Source organism: Lagenorhynchus albirostris, chromosome 6 (assembly GCF_949774975.1).
Source record: "Lagenorhynchus albirostris chromosome 6, mLagAlb1.1, whole genome shotgun sequence".
Taxonomy (NCBI): domain Eukaryota; kingdom Metazoa; phylum Chordata; class Mammalia; order Artiodactyla; family Delphinidae; genus Lagenorhynchus; species Lagenorhynchus albirostris.
Genome location: NC_083100.1, coordinates 93622594 through 93647254, shown reverse-complemented (window position 1 = coordinate 93647254; position 24661 = coordinate 93622594). Strand labels below are relative to the sequence as shown.

General features: G+C 38.2%; 1 protein-coding gene and 1 non-coding gene across 2 annotated transcripts in view; one reads left to right on the top strand and one right to left on the bottom strand.

Annotated features, from left to right (window-relative positions):
- Positions 1 to 24661, bottom strand: part of ZRANB3 (zinc finger RANBP2-type containing 3) — a 269676-nt gene that overhangs the window by 240957 nt on the left and 4058 nt on the right. Inside the window, exon 2 of the mRNA XM_060152984.1 lies at positions 528 to 695. Coding sequence (XP_060008967.1) covers positions 528 to 688 — 161 coding nt within the window. The 5' untranslated portion in view covers positions 689 to 695. The remainder of the gene's footprint in view (positions 1 to 527; positions 696 to 24661) is intronic.
- On the top strand, positions 7184 to 7290 carry LOC132522543 (U6 spliceosomal RNA). The gene has a single exon (XR_009541282.1). It is a non-coding gene; the product is annotated as a U6 spliceosomal RNA (small nuclear RNA).

Genomic DNA, 24661 nt, shown 5'->3' with positions numbered 1-24661 from the left:
TGATACTCAGGAGCATACTTTTTTTTTTTTTTTTGCGGTACATGGTCCTCTCACTGTTGTGGCCTCTCCTGTTGTGGAGCACAGGCTCCGGACGCGCAGGCTCAGCGGCCATGGCTCACAGGCCCAGCCGCTCCGCAGCATGTGGGATCTTCCCGGACCGGGGAACGAACCCGTGTCCCCTGCATTGGCAGGCGGACTCTCAACCACTGCGCCACCAGGGAAGCCCGAGAGCACACTTTTTAATGGCACCTATGGAAGCCAGAAGACAGCAGAATACAGTGTTCAGGGTGCTAAGAAAAAAAAGGCTATTAAAGTAGAGCTGTATTGCCAACTGAAGTATCATTCAAGAATGAAGGCAAAATAAAATATATCCTGAAATTATTATTTCATGATCCAGTAAAAAAAAAAAAAAAATTAACGGGGAAGACTACGTATACACAAAAAGATTTTTTTTTCACAAAGCTTTGTTTTTTTATTCACTTGCCAGGGAGTTAGCATTTTAGCATGTCTTGAAAAAAGTACTTTACCTGCCGTCTCTTCTCAAGGCAAAAGTGATGCCATCTTTCTGGAAGGGAAGCAGCTTTGCTCTTAGTTTGTCAGGCAAAAAATCCAGCTGTTTATAAGATTCACTTGTCAGACAAGAAATCTGAGGTGTAAGAGACTTTTTTATGTCATGACCTCTGGGCATGATGATCCTAAAAACAAAAAAATCACAAGAAGGAGGGGTGGGGAAAAGAGATATTACTAAGTGTATTAGAGAATTAAACATAAATAATAATATGAAAGCACTTATCAATAGCCTTGACATACTAGATATAAATTGGTTAAATCATGTTCCCAGAATAAGCTATTAAGAAAATTCAAAGCACTGAGTCCAAAAGCAATTACTTAATGCACTAAGAACCAGCATACTCTACTTCATTTGTATTTCTAATTGAGCCATGATGTAGCCATACCCATTTTAAGCAATAAATGTATTATAAAAAGTTATAAATCAACTAGATTTTTACAAACTATATAATTTTTAAAATAGGGATGAATTTGTTACAGAAAGATAAATCCTTTTATAATTAATCCTTTAATAGGTGTTCATTTTCATATTATATTAGATTTTCTAAGAATGAGGTTAAATTGCATTAAAAAATTTTTTTTAAGCACAAAGGCATCAACTCCAAATTTATAATTAGATTAACTTAATATTATTGAATGAGATTGATTTTTAAATATTAAAATGAATTCTTTAATCACTTGAATCCACAGTATAAACTCTGCCTGATTGACATATATACATGTATAAATGTATATACATATACATTTATATATATGTATATACATATATAAATGTATATACATTTATATATATGTATAAAATAGATAACTAATAGGAACCTGCTGTATTAAAAAAAAGAAAATAAAATTCAAAAAGAAAAATAAAATTCAAAAAGAAACAACTCTGCCTGATTAGCACTTTCCTCACCAGTGGCTTTCCACAGTTATAATTTTAATTTTCCACCACATAAAAATTTCATATATCAGTAAATTCTTAGAACGCTGTAAGAAGAAAAGTCCTATTAAATCACTGAACTATAAAACTTCTCTAATAATAACACTTCGTATTTAGATTGAACCATTCATCTGTTTATATATAATCTCATTTTTAAAACAAATTTGCTTTAATTCTCAATTATTTGCAGACTTATAAAACTTTAGCTTCCCTCTCCCCCCAAAAAAGTAATAAACCTCTGTGTACAATGTTTAAGAATCTCAAGAATTCAACAAGTATTTATTAATAACAAATAAGTACTACACGCCACGATCTAGAGAACCAAGGATCACACCCCCACAGAACTAACATTCTTGAGGGGGAGATGAAAATAAACAAATAAATAAACAAGATTAATTACAGTATAGTACAAGTATTATGAAGAAACTTAAGAGGGTAATGGCCACTTTAGGCAGGATGACAAGGTAAGGCCACTCTTAGGTGATACTTGGTCTTGGTCTACAGTCTAAAGGATATGAAAGAACCAGTCAGGTTCAAAGTTGATAGAAGAGCACTCCAGGCAAACAGCATAAGTAAAAAGACCCTGAGTTGAGAAAAGGCTTAGTGTTTTCTAGAAACAGAGAAGAGGCCAATGTGGTTAGACCAACGAAGAGAATGATATGAGATGAAGTTACTGAGATAACCAAGAGTCAGATCATAGAGGTTCTTGATAAGGACTTTGGATTCCACTTTAAGAATGAAGGGAAAAAAAAAAAAAAAAAAAAAAAGAATGAAGGGAAGCCAAAGGAGAGGTGCTGTCAAATACACTATTAGGCAGATGTAGCTATTTAAATTTAACTAAATTAAAAATTCAGTTCCTCAGTTCCTCCATCAACCATGTTTCAAGTGCTCAATAGGCACATATGGCTAGTGGCTCTCATACTGAACGGTGCACACATAGAACATAGAACATTTCATTCTTCACTGAAAGTCGTACTGGATAGCAGTTACTGGAAAGTTTTAAGAAGGGGAGTGACACAATCTGACTTACATTTCAAAAACTACAAGAGGAGGACAAAGCTATCAATAGAAAGGCATGGGAAAATGTTCCTATAGGACTTTGCCAGTCCACAAAGCCCCCACCGCCTCAATGGCAACTGGATTTAAGAGATGATTTATGACTCACACTTGTCTGATAAGGTCCTCATAAGCACCAATGAGTCAGCATCCCTAGCACCTTCTCAATAGCAATAATAAAACTCTGAGTAAAGAACAGAGAATGGGGGGAATTCCCTGGCAGTCCAGTGATTAGGACTCTGTGCTTCCAATGCAGGGGGCACAGGTTTGATCCTTGGTCGGGGAACTAAGATCCTGCAAGCTGTGCAGTGTGGCCAAAAAATTTTTTAAAAGACAGAGAGAATAGAGAATGGTTCAGAAAGGGGAAAGCATGAAAGCAAGAAACCTATTATCATGCTGCAAAAGACATGGCAAAAATCATCTTTAGCAGTGGAACTGGATTTGGGAAATGTCTCAGAGGTAAAGCAAACAGGACTTGCTGATGGAGTACATGTGGAGAATAAGGGAAATGTGAAATCAAGATGTATTGATATATTTAGCATGATGGAGTTGTGCAATTTACTGAGAGCTTAAAGGCTAACGAACAAATGGATGGGGAGAAAAAAAAAATCAACAAATCCTTTAGCAATATATGTAGTTTGAGATGACTGTAAGATATGAAGTGGATATGCCAAATAGACTTGAAAAAACATGAGTCTGGAACTCTAGGTAGGGCACAAGAGTGAATACATATATTGGGAGACACCTTGAGATAGTAAACTTATATCATTTTTTGCAGCCACTCAACATCTGGGACCCCTGTTATGTTTAGAAATTTCCTTACATTACAAATATGAGTGGAAGTCAGATTATCACCTTCCGATAATAAAGCTGGAAATACCAGATTCTTGCTTTCCCAGCCTTCCTTATAGCTACTGATTTTGCTAATCAGATATACCCATTCCAGACTTCAATCTAGAAAGTCAAAATTCAGAGGAGTTGGGATTAAGTGAAATTTATCCTGTTAAGGGTAGTAGCATTAGAAAGAGCCATGTCAACTTTCCAGAAGCCCTTCAGAGTGAGTAGGATAAGGGATATCAAATTTAAGTGAGGAACACTGGCAAGAAGCTAAGAAAAATATACAAAAATGATTCTACTACCTATTATCTTTACTTTTTTTAAGTTGTAAAAAAATTTTAAAAATACTCCAAGAAAAAAAATATCTGCTATGTTGAGGTCACACTGCAACTTATATGATTTATTTTATGAGGACTGAATCAGATACTATATTAGTAAAAATAAACAATGAAACTAAAGCCATCTTAATAAAAAAATGTTTTAATAGCGTAACAAATAAGAGAAAAAATAATTATTTAAATATGAAGATGGAAGATGTCTAAAACAGAACAGAAATGTATAGAAAAAATTTCAATTAAACTAAAATTATGGTGTGACTGGCTCACTGATAATTCAAATAGGTACTTGAATACATAAAGGACTTAAAAATATGTACTGGTACAATCTAATTAATAGAAAAGGAATGTTTTAGTTAATACTCAAAATAAAGACATTTGTAAAAAGCGCTTTCCCATTTATACTATCTTTCTAAAGTACAAAACTTATAATGAAAAATACGTATGTAGATCAGTCATACACGTTCATGTGCTGCAAAAGGTCAGCTGTAACCAACATTACATTAATAGTAGAAGACTCAGGCTTAATCTTCTTTCTAAATTATCAAGAAACTAACAGTTATAATAAATATCTTTCTAATCATGAAAACTGTAGAGGATTTAGGTTAGAAATTCAGCAAAAAAGGTTTTATTCAATCTATACATACTAGTTTACTTTTAGTAAGGTTGGGGGGGGCATTAAGGTGGAACCAGCAATATATAACTTTTAATATCATGTTACTAAAATAATCAACACAATAACTATTGGCTAAGGAGATTTAGCGAAAGCAAATTTAGGAGAACTCATTTTCTAAGCAGTTATCCTGATAAGCAACACTTGACAAGAGAATAAAGAGAAGTTTTCTCAATCTTTTAAGATTTTAAGCTAAAGATGGCATTTGTGTAATCTACTGGGAACAAGGTAAATTCAATAGGAATTTACTGATGCATTCTTAAGTAAACAATGGAACTGTGTTGAGGAGAATCAAATATTGTTAAAATATACTACCAAGAAGTTTATTTTGGAAATAAGCAAATGGCTGGTGAGGGAAATTATGTACTTTGAGGAGATAATTCTGTTATTGTTTTTTTTTGTGTGGTACGCCAGCCTCTCACTGTTGTGGCCTCTCCCGCTGCGGAGCACAGGCTCTGGACGCGCAGGCTCAGCGGCCATGGCTCACGGGCCCAGCTGCTCCGCGGCATGTGGGATCTTCCCGGACCGGGGCACGAACCCGTGTCCCCTGCATTGGCAGGTGGACTCTCAACCACTGAGCCACTAGGGAAGCCCTATATAACATTCTTGAAATGACAAAATTGTAGAAAAGATTAGTAGTTGCCAGGGGTTAAGGTAGGGAAGGAGAGAAGAGGTTGTGACTCTAAAAAGGCAACATGAGGGATCCCTGTGGGATGGAAATTTTCTCTATCTTTTTTTTTTTTCTTTTTTTTTTTTCCTTTTTTTTTATTTTTTTATTTTTTTTTCTTTTTTCTTTTTTTTCTTTTTTTTATTTTTTTTTTTCTCTATCTTGATGGTGTCAATATTCTGGTGGTGATATTGTGTTATAGTTTTACAAGACATTACCATTGGGGGAAACTAGGTGAAGGGTACCCAGGATTGTACCTGCATTATTTCTTTGCATTATTTCTCACAACAGCATATGAATATACAATGATCTCAAAATTAAAACTTTAATTTTAAAAAATGGAAAAAGCAACACACTGGCTTAACCCATACCAATGAATCTAAAAGTTTTGGAAAATGAGGACCAAAGAGATAAAACTCCAAGAAGATCATGCAGCTAGTGGCAGAGGTAAGACATCTAACTGGGTCTTTGCTCCCTTTTTAACACAAGAATGCTCCATCTCTGCTTCAGGACTAAATCCCAGTGAAAATATCTATTTTAAATAGTCAGAGGACTTCCCTGGTGGTGCAGGGGTTGGAAATACGCCTGCCAATGCAGGGGACACAGGTTCAAGCCCTGATCCGGAAGATCCCACATGCCACAGAGCAACTAAGCCCGAGCACCACAACTACTGAGCCTGCGCTCTAGAAGTCTGCAAGCCACAACTACTGAAGCCTGGGCGCCACAATTATGGAAGCCCACACACCTAGAGCCTGGGCTCTGCAACAAGAGTAGCCACTGCAATGAGAAGCCCGCACACCGCAACCAAGAGTAGCCCCCAATTGCCACAAGTAGAGAATGCCCACGCACAGCAACGAACACCCAACACAGCCAAATATAAATTTTAAAAAATTGTTTTAAAAAGTCAGAATATTTGCCCTGTAAAGAATTACACTTAAAAAATAACCATTTAATGAATTTCATTCTTTCATGTATTCAACAAAAATATATTTGAGTGTTTACATGATACAGACATTGCACTAGGCTCTGGATATATAATAACATAGAACACAGATGCAATTTTGAAGAAATACTATAGAAAATGTATTGATACTAGGTGTTGAGGGAACATATAAGAGGAACTCAGTTTTCAAATTTGGGGGTTTGGAAGGCTTCTTAACATACAAATGCCCTGAATTGGAAGTAAAAGGAAGACAGCAGGAAGGAATTCTCAGTCTTCATCTTACTGGACCTACCAGGAAATCATTCCCTCCTCATTAAATGACTTTTTTTTCACTTAGATTCTAGAACACCGCATCCTCATGGATTTTATCCTACATTATTCCTCCTCAGTCTAAACTTTCCCTGGTTCTTCCTCATCTCCCTGTCCTCTTAGAGTGTACCAGGGCTCAGGTTTTAGTATCCTCTGATCTGTCCTTTAGAGATCTCATTAGTTTCATGGCTTTTAAATACTACCTCTATGCCAATGACTCCCACATTTATATATGGAGATCACACCTCTCCTGAACTTCAGATTTGTTCGTATATTTAAACAGACATACCTACCTAGCAGTCTAATGGGCCTCTCAAACTTAATATGACCAAAATGAACTCCAGATCTTTCTCTCAAACTATATTCCATCCAGGGCCTTCCCCCTCCTATCCTTCCAGTGGCTCACACCAACTCCTTGACTTCACTGTTTGTCTTATGCTGCACATCTAATCCATCAGCATCTCCTGTTGGCTCTACCTTCAAAATAAACCCAGAATCCCACCATTCCCTACCACCTCCACCTCTACCTCCTAGTTAAAAAAGTAAGTCTGATCATATCACTTCTCAGAAGTCCTCAGTGGCTCCTGATTATACTGGGGAAAAGCTCTATGAATGGTTTATAAGCCCTTCTACAATCTGCCAATCACCTATTACCCTATTCCTATTACCTCTCTACCTCACTTTTTCCTTTCTGTCAAACTCCATACTAGCTGGGCCATCTACCTAAACCACTCTCCCTGCTCCCGCACTGCCCCCATATCTGCATGGCTACTTCCCTTTCTTCCTTCTAGTCTTTCCTGAAATATCAATTTCTCAATGAACACTTAACTTGACCACCTTATTTAAAATTGCAACTCTCGTGCTTGCTTGGGCAGCACATACACTAACATTAGAACAATACAGAGGACATTAGCATGGCCCCTGCACAAGGATGACACACAAATTCATAAAGTGTTACATATTTTTGAGAGAAAATTTTAAAGTAAATGTGGCAAAATATTAACAACATTTGATTCTGGGTTGACGACATATGGGAGTCCTTTGCACAATTCTTGGGACCTTCTAATAAGTCTTAAGTTGTTTGAGAATAAAAGTTAAAATTTTGTAAAACAAAAAAACAGAAAAAAATTGAACTCCCTTTTATATCTCCCCTGTTCTACTTTTTCTTTCTTGATAACATTCATCAACTTGTAAAAACTATAAAATTACATATTTATTATGGGTTTTGTTTATTGTCTCTCCCCACTAAGGCATAAGTTTTGTAAGAGCAGACATTTCTGTCTGTTTTGTTTCCTAGTGTATTCCATGCACCTAGAGCAGTACCTGGCACTATACACCCAATATTATTTGTTATATTAAAACTTCAAAGGACGGGGACCATGATTAGACAGTCTAGAGGTAGAATAGTTCCTAGAGATGAAAAGGTATAAGGTGGGACCACTGGAGTACATGGCTGAACCAATGTGGAAATAAAGTTGACAGGAGATATGGCAGTCGAGGAACTAAGAAACTGACATGTTGCATCAGCTGGGCTGTACATTCGAATGTAGAAGTCAGAATGTAGGTAGACAGAAAGACTGTAAGCCAAGTTCAAGTTATAGCAGGGAAAATGGGGACACAGTTTGAAAAGTGATTAAGATTAGACAGGGTAGTTTATTGTATATGGATGAAGGCCCCACGTTAGGATATTAGGGTATTAGAATACCATAGAAAGTTCTAAGCTAGAAACGAGGCCTACTATAGAAAATTCTTCCTAATACATAGTAACAATCAAATCTTCTGTTCAACTTAAAAACAATTTCAGGGCTTCCCTGGTGGCGTGGTGGTTGAGAGTCCGCCTGCCTATGCAGGGGACACGGGCTCGTGCCCCGCTCGGGGAAGATCCCACATGCTGCGGAGCAGCTGGGCCGGTGAGCCATGGCCACTGAGCCTGCGCGTCCGGAGCCTGTGCTCCGCAACGGGAGAGGCCACAACAGTGAGAGACCTGTGTACCGCAAAAAAAAACCCCCCAAAAAACCCCCCAAAAACAATTTCAGTTAATATAGATAATTCAGTTTTATAAATTCATCCTAGTCAAACAAAAATTGTTAGTGGAAATGATCCTACTTACTATGGCAACTTAGCTACATGGACACAAGTAAATGTTGTAAAAATAAAATATCTTAAATCTTGGGTGACCTATGACAAAAGATTTGATTACTCACTCCTTCTCTTCTTCCATCCACTGATAATAGGAAGCAGCTGTTCAGAGGTGAGGGAGGAGGACTAGAATCTAGTAACCCCAGTAAATACCTTTCCCAAGTTAAGTAAGTACAGAGGTAACCAAGTATTAACACAAGTAATTCCAAGTTCCTTATTGGAAATACAAATTTAGCTTGAATAAATTGCTAGTTCCCACAAATGGTGAATATGGAGGTCTACTGGACACCTCTACATGGATCCAAAAACCACAAGTTACCGAACCAAACTTGGGTCCACATGCTGACATGCAGTAAAGCCAATATACTGACACCAGGTTGTGATGAAGGAAAGCATGGCATTTACTGTAGGACATCAAGCAAGTAGTCCAGGGCAACTAGTGCTCAAAACACCTGAAATCCCCATGGGTTTAAGCAAAGCATTTTTAAAGGCACACTGACAGAGGGGCATCCCAGGGCATGTGATCAGCTCATGTACAATTCTCTGATTGGTTGACGGTGAAGTAACAGGGCCATGTCACAGGGGTTAACATTATCAATCCTTAGGCACCTATAGGCCTGGGGCTATGTACTCATGGTCATCAAGTAGTTAATTTCTCCCATTTGCTCAGGAAACATGTATCAGATACTATTATATAGATACTTCATAGAGGAGCTAAAGGAGAGGATATGGGGGAGCGGTCTGTCCCAGGAAGACCCCATAGGGTCCTGCTCAGTTACACACAGACTAACAACAACAACAGTTTGATTATGAGCTTAAAAAGGTAGTCAATGAAGATGACTCTTACCTACTCAAATAGCTTCAGCGATTACACACAAAATCATATACTCAGTCTTAGAAACTATTCAGATTTGATCGGGACTTGTAAATTTCATATCTAAACATACTTCATGCTTACATAACAGTATACATTCAGCTTACATGTTTTATCTGATATAGCTATGGAATGTCAGTCAGTAAGCTACAAACTAAATTTGATAAATTAAAATCACATTTTGTTACTAAAATTAAATATTCTAAAATGATAAAAGATCAATTTCAGTAAACTATAAAATTATATAATGTTTTAGAAATCACTAATGTGGCTTTAAAAAAACTGCCATATCTAATGTCTAATTATTTTAAAAGCAAGGACAGGCAGGTGGGGGATGGAATGAATTGGGAGACTGGGATTGATATATGTACACTAATATGTAAAAAATAGATAACTAATAAGAACCTGCTGGAGAGGGCAGACAACAAAAGCAAGAAAAACTACAATTCTGCAGCCTGTGGAAGGAAAACCACATTCACAGAAAGATAGACAAAATAAACAGGCAGGGGACTTTGTACCAGATGAAGGAACAAGATAAAACCATAGAAAAACAACTAAATGAAATAGAGATAGGCAACCTTCCAGAAAAAGAGTTCAGAATAATGATAGTGAGGATGATCCAGGACCTCAGACAAAGAATGGAGGCAAAGATCAAGAAGATGCTAGAAATGTTTAACAAAGACCTAGAAGGATTAAAGAACAAACACCTAGAAGAATTAAAGAACAAACAAACAGAGATGAACAATAAAATAACTGAAATGAAAACTACACTAGAAGGAATCAATAGCAGAATATCTGAGGCAGAAGAACAGATAAGTGACCTGGAAGACAGAAAGGTGGAATTCACTGTTGCGGAACAGAATAATGGAAAAAGAATGAAAAGAAATGAAGACAGCCTAAGAGACCTCTGGGACAACATTAAACGCAAAAACATTCGCATTATAGGGGTCCCAGAAGAAGAGAGAGAGAAAGGACCAGAGAAAATATGTGAACAGATTATAGTCGAAAACTTCCCTAACATGGGAAAGGAAATAGCCACCCAGGTCCAAGAAGTGCAGAGAGTCCCAGGCAGGATAAACCCAAGGAGAAACACACCGAGACACACAGTAATCAAACTGACAAAAATTAAAGACAAAGAAAAATTACTGAAAGCAACAAGGGAAAAATGACAACATACAAGGGGACTCCCATAAGGTAACAACTGATTACTCAGCAGAAACTCAACAAGCCAGAAGGGAGTGGCATGATATATTTAAAGTGATGAAAGGGAAGAATCTACAACCAAGATTACTCTACCCAGCAAGGATCTCATTCAGATTCGATGGAGAAATCAAAAGCTTTACAGACGATCAAAAGCTAAGAGAATTCAGCACCACCAAACCAGCTCTACGAAAAATGATAAAAGAACTTCTCTAAGTGGGAAACACAAAAGAAGAAAAGGACCTACAAAAACAAACCAATAACAAGAAAATGGTAATAGGAACATACATATCTCAAGTGAACATGGAACATTCTCCAGGATAGATCACATCTTGGGTCACAAATCAGGCCTTGGTAAATTTAAGAAAATTGAAATTATGTCAAGCATCTTTTCCGACCACAACACTATGAGATTAGAAATCAAAAAGATGGAAAAAGACGGAAAAAACAAAAACACATGGAGGCTAAACAATACGTTACTAAATAACCAAGAGATCACTGAAGAAATGAAAGGGGAAATCAAAAAATACCTAGAGACAAATTACAATGAAAACGCGATGATCCAAAAACTATGGGATGCAGCAAAAGCAGTTCTAAGAGGGAAGTTTATAGCAATGAAAGGCTACCTCAAGAAACAATAAAAATCTCAAACAAATAATATAAACTTACACCTAAAGGAACTAGAGAAAGAAGAACAAACAAAACCCAAAGTAAGTAGAAGGAAAGAAATCATAAAGATCAGAGCAGAAATAAATGAAATAGAAACAAAAAAACCAATAGCAAAGATAAATAAAACTAAAAGCTGGTTCTTTGAGAAGATAAACAAAATTGATAAACCTTTAGCCAGACTCATCAAGAAAAAGAGGGATAGGACTCAAAACAATAAAACTAGAAATGAAAAAGGAGAAGTTACAACAGAGACCGCAGAAATACAAAGCATCATATAAGACTACTACAAGCAACTCTATGCCAATAAAATGGAGAACCTGGAAGAAATGGACAAATTCTTAAAAAGGTACAACCTTCCAAGACTGAACCAGGAGGAAGTAGAAAATATGAACAGACCAATCACAAGTAATGAAATTCAAACTGTGATTAAACATCTTCCAACAGAGGGAGTTTCAAGATGGCGGAAGAGTAAGGCTTGGAGATCACCTTCCTCCCCCAAAATACATCACAAATACATCTACTGTGGAACAACTCCTACAGAACACCTACTGAACACTGATATAGACCTCAGACCTCCCAAAAGGCAAGAAACTCCCCACGTACCTGGGTAGGGCAAAAGAAAAAAAAAAGAGAGACAAAAGAATAGGGAAGGGACCTGCACCAATGGGAGGGAGCTGTGAAGGAGGAAAGGTTTCCACACACTAGGAAGCCCCTTCATGGGCGGAGACTGCAGGAGGGTGGAGGGGGGAAGCTTCAGAGCCATGGAGGAGAGCGCAACAGGGGTGCGGAGGGCAAAGCGGAGTGATTCCCACACAGAGGATCAGTGCTGACCAGCACTCACCAACCCAAGAGGCTTGTATGCTCACCCGCCAGGGCAGGCGGGGGCTGGGAGCTGAGGCTCTGGCTTCGGAGGTCACATCCCAGGGAGAAGACTGAGCTTGGCTACATGAACACAGCCTGAAGGGGGCCAGTGCACCAGAGCTACCCGGGAGGGAGTCCGGGAAAAGGTTTGGAACTGCCGAAGAGGCAAGAGACTTTTTCCTGCCTCTTTGTTTCCTGGTGCGCGAGGAGAGGGGATTAAGAGCGCTGCTTAAAGGAGCTCCAGAGATGGGCAAGAGCTGCAGCTATCAGCACGGACCCCAGAGATGGGCATGAGACGCTAAGGCTGCTGCAGCCGCCACCAAGGAGCACCTGCAAGCACAGGTCACTATCCACACCTCTACCACCACTCCCGGGAGCCTATGCAGCCCACCACCGCCAGGGTCCCGTGATGCAGGGACAACTTCCCCGGGAGAACACAGGGCATGCCTCAGGCTGGTGCAACACCACGCCAGCCTCTGCTGACGCAGGCTCGACCAGAAATCCGTACCTCTCCCTCCCACCGGCCTGAGTGAGCCAGAGCCTCTGAATCAGCTGCTCCTTTAACCCCATCCTGTCTGAGCAAAGAACAGATGACCTCAGGCGACCTACATGCAGAGGCGGGGCCAAATTCAAAGCTGAACCCCGGGAGCTGTGCGAACAAAGAAGAGAAAGGGAAATCTCTCCCAGCAGCCTCCGAAGCAGCGGATTAAATCTCCACAATCAACTTGATGAATCCTGCATCTGTGGAATACCTGAATAGACAATGAATCATCCCAAATTGAGGAGGTGGACTTTGGGAGCAACGATATATATATTTATTTCCCTTTTTCTCTTTTTATGAGTGTGTATGTGTATGACTCTGTGTGTGATATTGTCTGTATAGCTTTGCTTCTACCATTTGCCCCGGGTTCTGTCTGTCCTTTTTTGTTTGTTTGTTTGGGTTTTTTTAAGTATAGTTTTTAGCATTTGTTATTGGTGGATTTGGTTTTTGGTTTGGTTGCTCTCTTCTTTCTTTCTTTCTTTTTTTAATTACTTAAAAAATTTTTAATCATTTTTTTCTTTTTAATTTTAACTTTATTTTACTTTATTTTATTTCATTTTATTTTATCTTCCTCTTTCTTTCTTTCTTTTTTCCCTTTTATTCTCAGCTGTGTGGAGGACAGGGTCTTGGTGCTCCAGCCAGGCGTCAGGGCTGTGCCTGAGGTAGGTAAGCCAAATTCAGGACACTGGTCCACAAGAGACCTCCCAGCTCCACGTAATATCAAGAGATGAAAATCTCCCAGAGATCTCTATCTCAATGCCAAGACCCAGCTCCACTCAACGACCAGCAAGCTACAGTGCAGGACACCCTATGTCAAACAACTAGCAAGAAAGGAACACAACCCCATCCATTAGCAGAGCGGCTGCCTAAAATCATAATAAGGCCACAGACACCCCAAAACACACCACCACACATGGAGCTGCCCACCAGAAAGACAAGGTCCAGCCTCACCCAGCAGAACACAGGCACTAGTGCCCTCCACCAGGAAGCCTACACAATCCACTGAACCAACCTTAGCCACTAGGGACAGACACCAAAAAGCACGGGAACTATGAACCTGCAGCCTGCGAAAAGGAAACCCCAAACACAGTAAGTTAAGCAAAATGAGAAGACAGAGAAACACACAGCAGATGAAGGAGCAAGGAAAAAACCCACCAGACCTAACAAGTGAAGAGGAATTAGGCAGTCTACCTGAAAAAGAATTCAGAATAATGATAGTAAAGATGATCCAAAATCTTGGAAATAGAATGGAGAAAATACAAGAAACGTTTAACAAGGACCTAGAAAAACTAAAGAGAAAACAAACAGTGATGAACAAAACAATGAATGAAATTAAACATTCTCTAGAAGGGATCAATAGCAGAATAACTGAGGCAGAAGAACGGGTAAGTGACCTGGAAGATAAAATAGTGGAAATAACTACTGCAGAGCAGAATAAAGAAAAAAGAATGAAAAGAATTGAGGACATTCTCAGAGACCTCTGGGACAACATTAAATGCACCAACATTTGAATTATAGGGGTCCCAGAAGAGAAAGAGAAAAAGAAAGGGACTGAGAAAATATTTGAAGAAATTATAGTTGAAAACTTCTCTAATATGGGAAAGGAAATAGTTAATCAAGTCCAGGAAGCACAGAGAGTCCCATACAGGATAAATCCAAGGAGAAACACGCTAAGACATATTAATCAAACTATCAAAAACTAAATACAAAGAAAAAATATTAAAAGCAGCAAGGGAAAAACAACAAATGGCACACAAGGGAATCCCTATAAGGTTAACAGCTGATCTTTCAGCAGAAACGCTGCAAGCCAGAAGGGAGTGGCAGGACATATTTAAAGTGATGAAAGGGAAAAACCTACAACCAAGATTACTCTACCCAGCAAGGATCTCATTCAGATTTGACGGGGAAATTAAAATCTTTACAGACAAGCAAAAGCTAAGAGAATTAAGCACCAACAAACCAGCTTTACAACAAATGCTAAAGGCACTTCTCTAGGCAGGAAACACAAGAGAAGGAAAAGACCTACAATAACAAACCCAAAACAATTAAGAAAATGGAAATGGGAACATACATATCGATAATTACCTTAAATGTAAATGGATTAAATGCTCCAAGCAAAAGACATTGACTGGCTGAATGGATAGAAAAACAAAACCCGTATATATGCTGTCTACAAGAGACCACCTCAGACCTAGGGACACATACAGCCTGAAAGTGAGGGGGTGCAAAACAATATTCCATGCAAATGGAAACCAAAAGAAAGCAGGAGTAGCAATTCTCACATCAGACAAAATAGACTTTAAAACAAAGACTATTACAAGAGACAAAGAAGGACACTACATAATGATATAGGGATCAATCCAAGAAGAAGATATAACAATTGTAAATATTTATGCATACAACATAGGATCACCTCAATACATAAGGCAAATACCAACAGCCACAGAAGGGGAAACTGACAGTAACACAATCATAGTAGGGGACTTTTAACATCCCACTTTCACCAATGGACAGATCATCCAAAATGAAAATAAATAAGGAAACACAAACTTTAAATGATACATTAAACAAGATGGACTTAATTGATATTTATAAGACATTCCATCCAAGAATAACAGAATACACATTCTTCTCGAGTGTTCATGAAACATTCTCCAGGATAGATCATATCTTGGGTCACAAATCAAGCTTTGGGTAAATTTAAGAAAATTGAAATCATATCAAGTATCTTTTACAAGCACAACACTATAAGACTAGATATCAATTACAGGAAAAAATCTGTAAAAAATACAAACACATGGAGGCTAAACAATACACTACTTAATAACCAAGAGATCACTGAAGAAATCAAAGAGGTAATCAAAAAATACCTAGAAACAAATGATAATGAAAACAGGACGACCCAAAACCTATGGGATGCAGCAAAAGCAGTTCTAAGAGGGAAGTTAATAGCAATATAATCCTACCTTAAAAAACAAGGAACATCTCAAACAAACAACCTAACCTTACACCTAAAGCAATTAGAGAAAGAAGAACAAAAAAACCCCAAAGTTAGCAGAAGGAAAAAAATCATAAAGATCAGATTAGAAATAAATGAAAAGGAAATTAAGGAAACGATAGCAACGTTCAATAAAACTAAAAGCTGGTTCTTTGAGAAGATAAACAAAATGATAAACCATTAGCCAGACTCATCAAGAAAAAAAGGGAGAAGACTCAAATCAATAGAACTAGAAATGAAAAAGAAGAAGTAACAACTGACACTGCAGAAATACAAAGGTTCATGAGAGATTACTATAAGCAACTATATGCCAATAAAATGGACAACCTGGAAAAAATTGACAAATTCTTAGAAATGCACAACCTTCCGAGACTGAACCAGGAAGAAATAGAAAATAGGAACAGACCAATCACAAGCACTGAAACTGAAACTGTGATTAAAAACCTTCCAACAAACAAAAGCCCAGGACCAGATGGCTTCACAGGTGAATTCTATCAAACACTTAGAGAAGAACTAACACCTATCCTTCTCAAACTCTTCCAAAAAATAGCAGATGGAGGAATACTCCCAAACTCATTCTACGAGGCCACCATCACCCTGATACCAAAACGAGACAAAAACATCACAAAGAAAGAAAACTACAGGCCAATAACACTGATGAACACAGATGCAAAAATCTTCAACAAAATATTAGCAAACAGAATCCAAAAGCACGTTACAAGGATGATACACCATGATCAAGTGGGGTTTATCCCAGGAATGCACGGTTTCTTCAATATACGCAAATCAATCAATGTGATACACTATATTAACAAATTGAAGGAGAAAAACCATATGACCATCTCAACAGATGCAGAAAAAGCTTTCGACAAAATTCAACACCCATTTATGATAAAAACCCTCCAGAAAGTAGGCATAGAGGGAACTTTCCTCAACATAATAAAGGCCATATATGACAAACCCACAGCCAACATCATCCTCAATGGTGAAAAACTGAAACCACTTCCACTAAGATCAGGAACAAGACAAGGTTGCCCACTCTCACCACTATTATTCAACATCGTTTTGGAAGTTTTAGCCACAGCTATCGGAGAAGAAAAAGAAATAAAAGGAATTCAAATAGGGAAAGAAGAAGTAAAGCTGTCACTGTCTGCAGATGACATGATACTATACATAGAAAATCCTAAAGATGCTACCAGAAAACTACCAGAGGTAATCAATGAATTTGGTAAAGTAGCAGGATACAAAATTAATGCACAGAAATCTCTTGCATTCCTATACACTAATGATGAAAAATATGAAAGTGAAATTAAGAAAACACTCCCATTTACCACTGCAACAAAAAGAATAAAATATCTAGGAATAAACCTACCTAAGGAAACAAAAGACCTATATGCAGAAAATTATAAGACACTGATGAAAGAAATTAAAGATGATACAAATAGATGGAGAGATATACCATGTTCTTGGATTGGAAGAATCAACATTGTGAAAATGACTCTACTACCCAAAGCAATCTACAGATTCAATGCAATCCCTATCAAACTACCACTGGCATTTTTCACAGAACTAGAACAAAAAATTTCACGTTTGTCTGGAAACACAAAAGACCCCGAATAGCCAAAGCAATCTTGAGAAAGAAAAACGGACCTGGAGGAATCAGGCTCCCTGACTTCAGACTATACTACAAAGCTATGGGAAGCAAAACAATATGGTACTGGCACAAAAACAAAAATATAGAGCAATGGAACCAGATAGAAAGCACAGAGATAAACACATGCATCTATGGTCATCTAATCTATGACAAAGTAGGCAAAGATATATGATGGAGAAAAGACAGCCTCTTCAATAAGTGGTGCTGGGAAAACTGGACAGGTACATGTAAAAGAATGAAATTAGAACACTCCCTAACACCGTACACAAAAATAAGCTCAAAATGGATTAAAGACCTAAATGTAAGGCCAGAAACTATCAAACTCTTAGAGAAAAACATAGGCAGAACACTCTATGACATAAATCACAGCAAGATCCTTTTTGACCCACCTCCCAGAGAAATGGAAATAAAAATAAACAAATGGGACCTAATGAAACTTAAAAGCTTTTGCACAGCAAAGTAAAACATAAACAAGGCCAAAAGAGAACCCTCAGAATGGGAGAAAATATTTGCATATGAAGCAACTGACAAAGGATTAATCTCCAAAATTTATAAGCAGCTCATGCAGCTCAATAACAAGAAACAAACAACCCAATCCAAAAATGGGCAGAAGACCTAAATAGACATTTCTCCAAAGAAGACATACAGACTGCCAACAAACACATGAAAGAATGCTCAACATCATTAATTATTAGAGAAATGCAAATCAAAACGACAATGAGATATCATCTCACATAAGTCAGAATGGCCATCATCAAAAAATCTAGAAACAATAAATGCTGGAGACGGTGTGCAGAAAAGGGAACACTCTTGCACTGCTGGTGGGAATGTGAATTGGTACAGCCACTATGGAGAACAGTATGGAGGTTCCTTAAAAAACTACAAATAGGGCTTCCCTGGTGGCGCAGTGGTTGAGAATCTGCCTGCCAATGCAGGGGACACGGGTTCGAGCCCTGGTCTGGGAAGATCCCACATGCCACGGAGCAACTAAGCCCGTGCACCACAGCTACTGAGCCTGCGCGTCTGGAGCCTGTGCTCTGCAACAAGAGAGGCCGCGACAGTGAGAGGCCCGCGCACCGCGATGAAGAGTGGCTCCCGCTCGCCGCAACTAGAGAAAGCCCTCGCACAGAAACGAAGACCCAACACAGCCATAAATAAATAAATAAATTTATTTAAAAAAAAAAAAAAAAAACTACAAATAGAACTACCATATGACCCAGCAATCCCACTACTGGGCATATACCCTGAGAAAACCATAATTCAAAAAGACTCATGTACCAAAATGTTCATTGCAGCTCTATTTACAAAAGCCCGGAGATGGAAACAACTTAAGTGTCCATCATCAGATGAATGGATAAAGAAGATGTGGCACATATATACAACGGAGTATTACTCAGCCATAAAAAGAAACGAAACTGAGCTATTTGTAATGAGGTAGATAGACCTAGAGTCTGTCATACAGAGTGAAGTAAGTCAGAAAGAGAAAGACAAATACCGTATGCTAACACATATATATGGAATTTAAGGGAAAAAATATGTCATGAAAAACCTAGGGGTAAGACAGGAATAAAGACACAGACCTACTAGAGAATGGACTTGAGGATATGGGGAGGGGGAAGGGTAAGCTGTGACAAAGCGAGAGAGAGGCATGGACATATATACACTACCAAACGTAAGGTAGATAGCTAGTGGGAAGCAGCAGCATAGAACAGGGAGATCAGCTCCCTGCTTTGTGACCGCCTGGAGGGGTGGGATAGGGAGGGTGGGAGGGAGGAAGACGCAAGAGGGAAGAGATATGGGAACATATGTATAACTGATTCACTTTGTCATAAAGCAGAAAGTAACACACCATTGTAAAGCAATTATACTCCAATAAAGATGTAAAAAAAAAAAAAAATTGGATTAGAGACCTAAATGTAAGACCGGACACTATAAAACTCTTAGAGGAAAACATAGGAAGAACACTCTTTGACATAAATCACAGCAAGACCTTTTTTGACCCACCTCCTAGAGTAATGGAAATAAAAACAAAAGTAAACTAATGGGACCTAATGAAACTTAAAAACTTTTGCAAAGCAAAGGAAACTACAAACAAGACAAAAAGACAACCCTCAGAATGGGAGAAAATATTTGCAAACGAATCAACAGACAAAGGATTAATCTCCAAAATATATAAACAGCTCATGCAGCTCAATATTAAAAAAACAAACAGCTCAATCCTAAAATGGGCAGAAGACCTAAATAGACATTTCTCCGAAGAAGACATAGAGATGGCCAAGAAGCACATGAAAACCTGCTCAACATCACTAATTATTAGAGAAATGCAAATCAAAACTACAGTGAGGTATCACCTCACACCAGGTGAATGGGCATCATCAGAAAATCTACCAACAACAAATGCTGGAGAGGGTTTGGAGAATTGGGAACCCTCTTGCACTGTTGGTGGGAATGTAAATGGATACAGCCACTATGGAGCACAATATGGAGGTTCTTTAAAAAACTATAAATAGAATTACGATATGACCCAGCAATCGCAGTACTGGGCATATACCCATAGAAAACCATAATTCAAAAAGACACATGCACCCCAATGTTCATTGCAGCACTGTTTACAATAGCCAGGTCATGGAAGCAACCTAAATGCCCATCGACAGACAAATGGATAAAGAAGATGTGGTACATATATACAATGGAATATTACTCAGCCATAGAAAGGAATGAAATTGGGTCATTTGTAGAGACGTGGATGGATCTAGAGACTGTCATACGGAGTGAAGTAAGTCAGAAAGAGAAAAACAAATATCGTATATTAACGCATATATGTGGAACCTAGAAAAATGGTACAGATGAACCGGTTTGCAGGGAGAAACAGAGACACAGATGTAGAGAACAAATGTATGGACACCAAAGGGGCAAAGTGGCGGGGTGGGGGTGGTAGTGGTGGGATGAATTGGGAGATTGGGATTGACATATATACACTAATATGTATAAAATACATAACTAATAAGAACGTGCTGTATGTAAAATAAATAAAATTAAATTAAAAAAAAAAGAATCTGCTGTATAGCACAGGGAACTCCACTTTGCTGTGCAGTAGAAACTAACACAACATTGTTAAACAACTATACCTCGATTAAAAAATAAATAAATAAAAGGGAAAAAATAAAGAAGAAAAAAAGCAAGGACCCTAGAGTCTTTCATTCTACAGGCAACTGTTTTTAGAATAATGATAAAATAACTCCCACTTATTGACTGATCTCTTTCTGTGAGGCAGTACACTGGGAAATTTTAGGAAATCTCCTGTAATTCCCAAAACAACTCAGAAAGATAAGTATCATTATCCTCACATTAAGGACAAGAAAATTGAGGTTCAAAGATATTAAATAAGTTATCACCAGTTAGTAACGTAAAAGTCTGAATTTTTGCTATTATGCAACACTGCCTCTTAAAATCACTCATTCAACAACTAATTATTGAGTATCTATTACGTACTAGGCATATAATAGGTATCACAGAGAGTACCAGGTAAACAAAGATGAATTTGTGTCATTGTAGCCTACCTTCCAGCTAAATCTAAGATGAAAATAAGAGTTATAAACAAATAATTGCAACACAAGGCAATAAGCACACATGAAAGAAGTATGCATAAGAATACCACACATAAGTGGGAGTGTTGAATCCTCTAAGGTAGCAAGCAATCAAAGAAGGCTTCAGTTAGGAGAAAAAATGCTTGGAACATAGTACACCTTATTTAAATATCTGATGTAACTCTTAAATTGAAACTTGAAGGAAGAATGGAATTTGCCGGTGGAGAATAAAGATAAGGATATTCTAGGGAGAAAGAAGCCATACTTCCAATACCACAGTTTCAGAAAATACTAAGCAGTTTAGTATAGCTAAAAAATAAGATGCTTTGTGATAAATGGTAAAGAAGTAAAAACAGGTCAGGTCAGGGAGGTTCTCATATGCCATGCTAAAAAGAGTTTGGACTTTAGTCTGTAAGAAATTGGGAGCCTTTTCCAGAGTTTAACCAAGTTGCTACTTTACAAAGATTACCTTGTCAAATTTCGAAGAATGGACAACCTTTTCGAAGGCTACCACAAATAGTCCAGGTAGTACAATTTATAATCTCTTTAGCTTCAGACTCCTACATCTAATTACCTACCTGACATTTTGAAAATCTCAAAGTGTTGGGCTGCACCTGGCAGGCCTACAAGGTCTGCACTTGCCCAGCTTTAAGACCGAAGAAAGAGCCTGGAGTCAGCAACAGAGGCATCAGTGGTTTAATGGATGGGGGAGTTTACATGTCTGAAGCAGGGTCCTGGAGCAATAGTCTACAGTGCAAGGTGGGCAGGACAAGGTGGCAGTAATCGCTCCCAGGGGTTAGGGGAGATTACCAGTTATAGGGGAATTGATGCAGGTGGGGGCATTAGCTACCAAGGAAACCAGTCCCACTACTGGCGCGCCCCTCACTGCCCCTTTGATAAGAACAATCACTAGCTGGGGCCTGGGGGAAATACTCACAGGAAGGTCAGTCAGGTGAGTTGAGTGTAGGTGAAGTATGCAGGGATGGAGCAGGGGACGTACAGAGAGCAAGAGAACAACCATCTTAAGTGGCCTGACCATACTTCTAGTGGCCTGACCATACATAGACACTTCTAGCCTAAATGTCCAAAACCAAAGTCTTGATTTCTCTATCAAATTGTGTGCTCCGTGACCAAATCTCTCAGTAACAGTGCAACCCTGCAAGTTACTCAAACCAGCAACCTGAGTTCATTCTTGATTTCTGCTTCTTAACCACCAAATTACATCCACTTATTATTAATTATTCCCCCAATATATCTCAAATCTATTCAGTTCTTTCCAGTTCCATTGCCATCACCAACCCCAAGCCATCAGTGCTCAACTGGAATACTGCAGTAGTTCCCAACTGGACTCTCCTACATTTTCCTTAATATCAATTCGTTTCCTTTAAGCACTTAACTGCGATTGGCAATTATTTTCATCTGTTTACTCCCTCCTATTAGAATGCCTTCATAATGTCAAGGACCACAAATGTCCTGTTTAACACTGTTTTACTTCAGTACTCTAGCAACAGCCAGGTCAACAGAAACAATATTAACAAAACCCTTTTTATTCTGGTTGAAAGTGATGTGTTTTAAAAGTAATTTGTCTTAATTAATGTTCCATTATAGAACCAAAGAATTATACTTTACAAACTTGAAATTTCTGTACATAGGAATGAGATTTATCGGAGATTAATATATTGAAAAAGTTACTTATTCTACTAAAAATAAAACAAACAAACAAAACCCAACATACACTTACTAAGTACCAGGCACTATTTCAGGTGTTTTACATATATTAAGTCATTTAAGCCTCATAATGGCCTATGACTTCTTTTATCTCAATTTTACAGATAAGGAAACAAAGACACCTGATAAAGTAATCTGCCTATGGTCACTCAAGTAGTACAAGGCAGAAAGCACAATTAAGCCTAGGCAGCCTGGATCCCATCCTCTTGACCATTATCTAATACCTCTCATAGTAGATGGTTAATATTTCTTGACCAAATAAACAACTGAGATAGAGAGGAAAGAAGAAGAGAAGAGGAATAGATTTAGGGGATATGATGAATTTGAAGTACTCTGAAAAGGCTATGAGGTACAGTGGAATAAGTAGTTATAAATAGAGATAAGAATCCAGAAGTCAGCAGGTCCTACAGAAAGCCACCTACAAAATGTTAGTCTCTGTATAAAAAGTGATTATATAATTTTTTTGTTTTTTTTTTGCGGTATGCGGGCCTCTCATTGTTGTGGCCTCTCCCGTTGCGCAGCACAGGCTCCAGACGCGCAGGCTCAGCGGCCATGGCTCACAGGCCCAGCCTCTCTGCGGCATGTGGGATCCTCCTGGACCAGGGCACGAACCCGTGTCCCCTGTATCGGCAGGCGGACTCTCAACCACTGCGCCACCAGGGAAGCCCTAAAACATGATTATATAATTTAAAAAATTAGATGTGCTCTTAAACTGTCACCATTTACCTTCAACTCTGTAATAAAAACATGTTTTAACAAAGCACAGAATGCCTCATTGAACACTGACCGTACTAAGAAAAATTCTGTATTGCCTTTAAGTAGTATTTCATATCTATATAAAGTTAAATTTGTATTTTGTTAAAATATAAAAGTGCAGATATTGGGACTTCCCTGGTGGTGCAGTGGTTAAGACTCCGCGCTTCCACTGCAGGGGGCGCGGGTTTAATCCCTGGTTGGGGAACTAAATCTGGCAAGCTACGCGAAGCAGCCAAAAAATTTAAAAAATAAAAGTGCAGATGTTTGTTTTGTTTTGTTTCTTTCAGATGTTTCTTTTGTTTTCTTTTGTTTCTTTCAGATGTTTGTTTTTAATTTGACAAAATGACACCAAAATACAAGAAAATGTGACAAGGGACAAGACAATGTCTAAAAAAGTGGAAGCACACCACACATGCCAGATATCAAAACATACTATCAAGTTATAGAAATTAAGAAAATGGGTATGGTACAAGTCACAGAAAAGACAGAAAAATGAAAGAGTAGAGAATCCAAACAAAACCAAGTGTATATATATTGTGAAACCAAATGTAACAACAAATAAAAATTATATATACATATTATGTTTTATTATCTACTTCTAATCATCATAAAGCTTTTTCTAAGCATCACAAATAATCTAGAAACCCTAAGGGAAAAGACATAAATTTCGACACTAAAATAATTTACACTATGTCATAGAAAAACAGCATTAAAAAGTTAAAAAGACAAATTTCAAAATGAGAATAAAGGCAAAATACATGACAAGGAGTTAAAAACCTAGGAAGTAATTTCTTTAAAATTACTAAGGGACTATGATAGATAACAACAGTCTATTCAAAAGAGTAGACAACAGGGCTTCCCTGCTGGCGCAGTGGTTGGGAATCTGCCTGCCAATGCAGGGGACGCAGGTTCGAGCCCTGGTCTGGGAAGATCCCACATGCCGCGAAGCAACTAAGCCCGTGAGCCACAACTACTGAGCCTGCAAGTCTGGAGCCTGTGCTCCGCAACAGGAGAGGCCACGACAGTGAGAGGCCTTCGCACCGCGATGAAGAGTGGCCCCCGTTCGCTGCAACTGGAGAAAACCCTCGCACAGAAACGAAGACCCAACCCAGCCAAAAATAAATACATAAATAAATTTATTAAAAAAAAAGAGTAGACAACAATGGACAATATACACATAAAAGATGCTCAACATAAACAGAATTCAACTAGACAGAATTAAATAAATGAGGGATCACTTTTCACAATCATACTGGATAGAATAAAAGATGGGAAACAGGTGCTCTCACACACTGTTAGGAAAGAAAATAGGCATAACCTTTCTGTAGAG